Consider the following 8341-nt stretch of genomic DNA (forward strand, 5'->3'; position numbering starts at 1 on the left):
GAACCTTAAGAATTATCTGAAGAAAGCCTCGGCCGAGTGTAGAAGAATTAGTAAGAATAAGAAGCAAAAAAGCTGGCAAAAATACTGCAACAAATTGTCAGCTAACACTCCAATAAAAACGGGCTGGGAAACATTATGGGATTAAAAACTGTATTCTCGACTCAAAAAACAATGGGCGATGATTCAGAGCTTTTAAATAGTTCTTTTGCCCAATACTAATGAATAAATGAAAAATGATAAACAAAATTAGTAAAGTTGTTAATAATGTTCAACCATCAAAGTTGATAGTTTAGAGGCATTGGTGGCTGCAACGGTTTAGGCATTGATATGGTGCTCATCATTGTAAGGTAAAGGATCTGGGTTCTAATCCAGCGGCCCTGCATTCAAACCCGACATACTTACAAACGGGCTTTTTTCAAACACACAGGCACTCCAGGGTTCATAAAACCTTGTAATTGAAATACCCTTGTAAAAAACAAAAAAGATTGATCCTTTATGTTAAAGATAGTTGGTAGTGATGAGGATGGGGCATATTAAGGAGAATGTATTTACTTTTGGGATTACTCTATAGTCTATATATTTGTTTAGACAAATAAGAACAACAGGACTTTCATTAAAGGTATTTCAGTATGTATGGGTCTTTCTTTTATAATTTAGTAGGTAACAACACCAGAGCAATTAAAAAAATCTAGTTTGTACTAGGAAAATTACATACTTTAATTTTTACCTTTACAAGCAAAGATAAATTATGTAAGTATCTTTTAAATTGAGCTTTTTCTTTTCACAAATATTCTGGGAGGGGTTGAAATCATAAAAATAAACCATATACTCTCTGAAGTGAATCTTTTTTATTTTTAAAATTGCAAATATTCATTAGCCCACACGCTATAAAATGATGAAATTACATTACATTTTGTACATGTGAATCAATTACAGTTTAAAATTAATAATTGGAAAAATAAGTTGACTAAATTAATGCAAACAAACCCTATGAAAAATTTATTTTGGACAGTCTTGTACAGATCTTACGATGCCTAAAATCAAATTCGCTCAAATTTTTAAAATTACAATTGTGAAAACACATTTTTACAAGGTATATCTTTCACACAACCATTCCTTGTACGACATTAAAACATTCATATTTAATCAAACTACCCATCACAATGCTTACACAAATGATAAATTGGTAAATATAATTTGTAATCTTTTCTAATACTCAAGAATAAAAGTTAATAGAAGAGATTATAATCATATCGCTCTAAACATTTAGGAACTAAACAGTCAATCATAGACTTTTATAACAATTTAAATACAAATGTATTAAAATGATTCAGTTATATTAATTTTCTGCGATGACACTGTTGTGTATTAATTTGTCAGTATTTCTTATCAGAAAAGTACTTTATCCAATCAATTGTTACTGCATGCCTGAAGGCATGTCCTCCCCTAGCTATCTGGATGATTGGATTTTTGGTTTAGGCATTTTGGCCAAAAGAGCCTGGACATCTTTCTTCTCGTCGTAAGTTTTCCAAAGTTCAAACAGGTTTATCACGTAACGGACAATTTCTTGAATCTTCTCTATGTCAACGTTTAGCTCGGCAAACCAAGACTTCAAATCCCGCTGTAATATTACGCACGCAATTTGCAAGCAGCCGATTGCGATTTGATAAGGCGGATAAAGCAGGCAGACATCAGTTCTTAAAGAATCATTTACAACCCTCCAAGCCAACGCCAGCAATTGATCCTCGTGACCAATATCTGCGAGGAGCTGTAGAAGCGGCCTATAAGGCTGGTAGACTATAAGGCAACAATCCAGATTCTCCAACAAATAAAATTCACATTCAAGTATGTGATTACTCCTATAAGGGAATTCTTGTACGTAGGCATAGCTGAATTTATTTTTGACTAAGAACATAAATAGAAATTTATTTCAAGGCAAAAATTAAAAACCATCAATATGATTTATACTTACCAACAGTCTGACAAGTAGATATCAACCTATTATTAGAAATAACTCCAAACTCTTCTACCTTTGATGCAAGAAATAAACAGGTCGGCGCCAAGAGAAGTGGATCAATGCATCTCAATGAATTTCTCGCATAAAATCGCTTAAAATACACAGTGGCAGTCGCAATCACCTGTTGCCTTAGCTTAAGCTGTTCACCCAGAGTTTGTATAACTAAAAAATTAAAATCTTGTTAACAAAACAGCATATACACTTAAGAAGCAAAGAAAATAAAAACAGAGTGTATAAAATCATCAAGCTACCATCTTTACACTTAACATAGAACATTTTGTATGAATAGTTTAAATTAAACTATTAAGTCAGTAATTCAATACCCCCGTGTTTCAATGCTGAATCTTGTCTCAATAATAAAATAATGATGATGATGATGTGGGGGTCACTTAGGTTATAAAAAAACCTCTATTTCATTGAGCCAACTTTTGGAAAATATATTTCCTTTATCAAGGCTACACCTACGAATATTTCCCAAGACGTCCGTTCTATAAAATAAAGGTTTTTCTAACCTAATTGACTGCTATCCCTACATCATCATCACTATAGCGTGATCTGCAATCACTACATCACTTAGCATATTCTAAACAATAAAATTATCAAATCTAGTCACAATTAAGGATAAATAAAATTAAAATTTGGAGGATTCCAATTATGGGTTCGTTTTAAAAATCTGTATATTTTTCTTCAAAATTAACATAAATTGCAAATAAAAGGATTTTTTGTGGTTTGCCATCAAAACTCACCAATTGCCATTATTTTTCATTACCTCATCCCATCTTAAAAGTTCAAAGGGTGCAAAATTTTCAAATTTTATTTCAAATTTTGATGTTAAACGAAAAATGAGGGTTTACCAAAATTAAGTAAACTGACTAGCATTTAGCAAAGTAGAGTTCAGAGATCAATTTTTCTCAATGTATCAGAGAATGACTCAAAATGAAAAAAAATTGAATGAAACTTTTCCTGTGGGAGAATAGAGAGTGCTTCACTCAATTTTAGTGGGGTATTAAGATTGTCCAAACAGATCGATGTTTAACCACAGGTTACTGTCGGTTTGATAAAATGAGGATCCAGTTGTACACGTTCATATGTTTTTTGGCCAGCAATGCTATCAATTCGTTTGGCACACTTCCACGTCTGAGTTTCATCAGACATTCTTAAATCTGAGAATATTTTTCATGAACTTGTGCGTGAAGATTCACCAAGGAGCTTATTAAAAGCACATTTTCACGATTCTGCAAACCTAAGTTGGCCAACAAAAGCTGAAAAAAAAATTGTTTTGAGAACATTTGGTTCAACATTTTAGTTGATCCAGACAAACTTTCGTCATTCAAGTAGAGTCTTCTTTCAAGTCATTAGTTATTCTTTTCAAGTTTATGACTTCAAGCGTCTAAGATGATTGTTTCCTCACTTCATTTTTAAGTATTATTGCCTTTGAAATCACCAACTTATATAGTATATATTGTAGTTTTATGTGTATTTTTATATTTTATGTAAAAATACAGATTTAAGATAAAATACTTTTTGTTCTATTGTCTAAGAAATGAAAATGATGTTTGCCTATTGCCTCGGATTATCAAGCATTCCTATGTAATGTCTTTGTAAAAAAAAAAATTCTGACATTTATGATTTATTACCCCACAGCATAATTTTTTTTTAAATTTATTTTTTTATTTTTATTTTTTTGAAGAATATTAGGACAGAGAGCCTAGAGCCTTCACTGAAAGAGCATCAAATGGTTTACAAATAAAAATTGTCATTTTGAACTTTTGCATATCGACTGTGCTTGGCCCCAGTCACTGGGAGGCGAAGACTTTTCCATAGTGTCTTGGTTGAAGTTTAAATGATTTTTATCCATGCCCCCAGACAGATCATTAAAATAGAATTATGATAGAACAGTAATGGAATAGAGTTCCTACATCGCCTGGGTCACATGCTTTGATGGTCAGGCCCGTACCTTCTTCATTGACCTTTCCTTTCCAAGGTGCTGCAGTTTGATCATTTCTGATCATTCCAGTCTAATTCCCATTGATTTTGTCAGTTTTGACATTTTTTCATCTAACAGACCAACAGGTGAAGCAAGAATAAGCAGAGCAGTTTCTTACTGCTACTGTTACAAACAAATAACAGCAAACATTTTAGACTCTTGAATTGCCTAGACGTGAACAACTATCAGGTTTGTTACAACTGAAAAAACATAATATGAAATGTTAACTAAACCCATGTTTACACTTGTTAACTTATTGGAATTCCCAAAAAAAGAGTAAGGGCCTGCTCCCACGGGGATATGCATACTGGTCACTAGCTGCCTTAAAAACAGGAGACTGGGTGACTGGCGAACTCAAATGGCCCATCACCTTCACGCAGCCATAACTCGAGTAGCTCATATTGCCAAGTTGCTTGTAGTTTAAATAGAAAATTAATTAGTTCTATACTAGCTGTTGGCGAAGTTGGTTCATAACTATACACTGTCTAATAAATCTAGTAGTGATGATGATAATCATAACACAGTATTATCGTCATTACTGCTGGTACAGAATAAGAAAAGTAAGGAAGTTGCAAGTGTATCCTTCATGTCAAACTCTCTGTGTCACATCCTCCTCCAAATACTCTTTCAATTTGTAATTGTTTAATACCGAAAATCCCTTCTGCAACAAATTTAAAATTAAACATTTGTCCATTCATTGCGCCAATGGTAGGAAAGAAACTGAGACTGGAAGACTTGGAATGCCACGATCTCTGCATCATCACTAATAAAACTCTGAGTATCTCAGTCGCTCAGAGACTTGAGTATCCTGGTGTGATAAGAGCCTTATTACTGGTATAATGTGCTGATCAAGTCTATTAAGGGATTCAAAGAATGTAAAAGAAAATTACCCACAATAATAACAATTAGTTGGAGATGTAGACTGGTGTGATGTAGGTTTAGAAAAACATTTTCTTTATCGTGCCAACGTTCAATCTTTATTGAGATCATCTTCAGGGCTCAAAGTGCTTGTTTTCTGTGTAGATGTGCCACAGTTGTGTGTCGCATTGCGAGTGTTCACAACACACAGCTACCGTGACACATCTACAGAGAAAACAAACACTTTGAGCCCTGAAGATGATCACAATAAAGATCAAAACTTTGGCACAATAAAGAAAATGTTTTTATAAACCTATGTCACACAAGACCACATCTCACGATCTCCAAAAATCATTAATTAACGGTCACTAAACACTACACAATAATAACAATGATGGAACAACTTTTGAGTGGGCAACAATGATTAAGACTAAACAAAAATGAATAGGAAAAACAAAAAAAGCATGCTTACAATTTGAGAAAAATATAAAAATCTTTTGGTATTCTTCTTCAGTTAAAACACCCAGGTCAAATTGCCTCTCCCGTATCAGGTCCTGCTTGTCCAGAACCCACTGCTGGCTACAAGCAATCAAAACGTAAACAAATTATACAATACAATAAAAAGTTATTAAAAAAGGTGATAAATACTAGTGAGAACTTTGCCAGAAATTGCCGGCCATAATTCTTCAAAACAGGCCAACAAACGTGCAGCAACAGAAATCCAATTGGGAAAATATTTCTTCTATTTATAATAAATCAAAAATAATTTTTCGTAGGAACGATACTGCATTTAGAATTATTATTTTTGAATTAATTTAGTTGTTTTAGAGGAAAACACAGCTGAAATTGACTGGAAACCTACGATGAGATTGTTTCCAACTTCCCAAAATATCAAGATCGTACTGAACTCTATAGGCAAATCACGAACCCGATTTTGGTGATTGAACTTGTGCATCTTTCAGTTTAAAATATATATTTCATTAACAAATTTAATATTTAATCTGTTTATGTATATTTAAACTCCACACCTTTCTTTAAATAAAAAGAAAATTGAACTATTTAGAACAGGAAATCACTCATTATTCTGGTAAACCTTTTATTTCAATTAAAACCACATCATGCTTAAGGAAAACTAGCATTAACATTTATGTATTGCTGTAGTTATTTACTACACACAGAACCACCAAAATTAAAGTTTAAAGAAAAGTATACATCCTACTATAAAATTTCATAGTTGTCAGACAGCCCTTCTCAAAATCTCAGATGGTAGTTGCCTAGGCATTAATGACAAGTGTACTATTATTGCTCTACTTGATTTTTCCAATGTATTCAGTTCTGTAAATCATAATTTGCTTATTTGGAAACTAATATTCACCTTTTTGTTTTTTCTTTTACTGCTACTAATCTCATTTCCTCCTAATGCCTATCCCCTCCTCATATCAACGGCTCTCCTATTAATTTTTGTCTTAAAGTTAAAAATTTCGGTGTTATTTGAACTTCAAGCTTATATGGCGTAACTCTATTATTAAAAAGATCTACTCAAGACTCCCTTCTCTTTGACGCCTTAGCTTTTTCACTCCACAGGAAACTAGAATTCTCCTTATTAAATCCCTAATAAATTCTTTATTACCATTTGCACTTTTTTTTCCACTTTCCTTAGACTCTCAATTCTGCTCATTGCCATCAAATTGCTTATCGTACCTGTATTAAATACTGTTATGTTCTTAAACCAAGAAATCATATTTCTTCCTATATTAATGCCTTCAGCAACCTTAACATTGTGAGCACTTAGAAATTTAGAGTTTTAATTTATATATTTAAAATTAAACTAAATAAATGTCCTCAACATGTATCAACTTTTCCCCTCATTCCTTACCCAAATGCACCAATCATATCCCTCCTAAACCTTTAGCCTTTAGCCAGAACTGCAGGGTCAAGACTATGGAACTTGCTTCCTTGAGAAGTACGTTCTGCTCCTCACTGGCTTGTTTCAGGTCCATGGCATCTAAATTTTTAAAAAGCAACATGAGTCATCTCATCCTTTTCTTTTTCTCTTTTACTTTTTTTTCTCTCTTTCTGATTTTCTTTCATAATGTGGCTTCATCATTCGATTATAAATAATTAATATTTTAAAGAATATATTATTGTCATTATTGTTTTGTATCTTTTATTGTTTTATTTTTATTATGGTTTTTATTATTATTTTACTATCATTATAAAATTAAATTTATTTCTAATATATGAGCATATAAGGGGACTTAATGTCTACTTGTACCTTTAAAATAATTAAATTTACTAAACTCTTTATGTTGCCTTGTTATGTCTTTTTGGTTTGTTCTTTTTCCAAACCTATTATCGTAAATTAAAAAATATTAAATTTTGTAAGTATTGAAATATTGTAAATAGAATATTATAGCTCTCTGTACATATTATTACTATTTATTTATTGGTGAGTAAAAACCCCTTTAACATCTTCAAATCAATCTCTCCATAATATCTTACAAACAAATACTTCTCAGTGAATAAAATAACCAACATTTGGTGCAAATTACCAAACTTTCATAGACTTAAGTTGGGCTTTCGATTGTGTATGTCATAGATTACTTTTAGAAAAATTACCATTACATCATATGAGTGAGTAATGATGCAATAAGTGTGATAAATCTTATCTGGAAAATAGAAGACAAGTGGTAAAGTATAATGAAAGGTTTTCATCGGAGTCTGAACTTTGAAGTAACAGTCAGAGTACCTCAGGGTTCCATTCTAGGCCCTATATTGTACATACTTTTCATGAATGACCTTTATAATTACTTTCCCACAATTCACTTTTCAACGTATTATGATGATTGTATTTCCCAATTGGATGGACCAAGAGAGGTAGAGCTAATCAAACTAAATATTGAAATACCAAATGTAATAAAAAAAAAAAATATTGAACTGAAATCTAACTTGGGAAAGTGGTTCATTGAGAATGGTCTATTGCTAAACAAAGAGTAGACAGAGGTTACTATGATTCTAAAAACTTCTAATTCAAGAAATAGTCTAGACAATCAACCGATAAAACACTTGGGTGTAGTTATAGACTCTCATCTCTCTTGGGCTGTACATTGTCAATTTGCAGCATCTAAACTTAGCAAACAATTATTTTTACTGAGATTGTCTCAAATGTAATATATCTAAAAGAGTTTTAATTAATGTTTATTTCTCTTGTTTCCAATCGTATATTGTATGTGTCTTATTGGTCCAGAGTCACTCGTCATGCCAAACAAAACAAAACAAAAAGTAAGGCTATAAGTATTTTAGGGAATTTAAATCATAGGGAACGATTATTCGAAAAGGTCTGGTCTATCATCTCCCGATCTCCAAATAATCATTGACTAACGATCACTAAACACCACACATTATAGGCAACATTGCAGAGAAACATTTACTAAATTAAACATTATGACTGCCCATATCTTACAATATGTAATGTATTG

The 8341-nt window shown here is 32.2% G+C and overlaps 1 protein-coding gene across 1 annotated transcript; it reads right to left on the reverse strand.

Annotated features, from left to right (window-relative positions):
- Window positions 1-972: 972 nt before the first annotated feature.
- Window positions 973-5748, reverse strand: LOC106665756 (cyclin-C). The gene is made up of 4 exons (XM_014392448.2): window positions 5511-5748; window positions 5335-5441; window positions 1973-2179; window positions 973-1905 (listed from the first exon to the last, which is right to left on the reverse strand). The coding sequence occupies exons 1-4, from the start codon at window positions 5540-5542 to the stop codon at window positions 1451-1453; spliced, it is 801 nt and encodes a 266-aa protein (XP_014247934.1). The 5' UTR covers window positions 5543-5748; the 3' UTR covers window positions 973-1450.
- Window positions 5749-8341: the final 2593 nt, after the last annotated feature.

The sequence above is a fragment of the Cimex lectularius genome, unplaced genomic scaffold (assembly GCF_000648675.2).
Source record: "Cimex lectularius strain Harlan isolate CLEC.00 unplaced genomic scaffold, Clec_2.1 scaffold104, whole genome shotgun sequence".
Classification (NCBI taxonomy): domain Eukaryota; kingdom Metazoa; phylum Arthropoda; class Insecta; order Hemiptera; family Cimicidae; genus Cimex; species Cimex lectularius.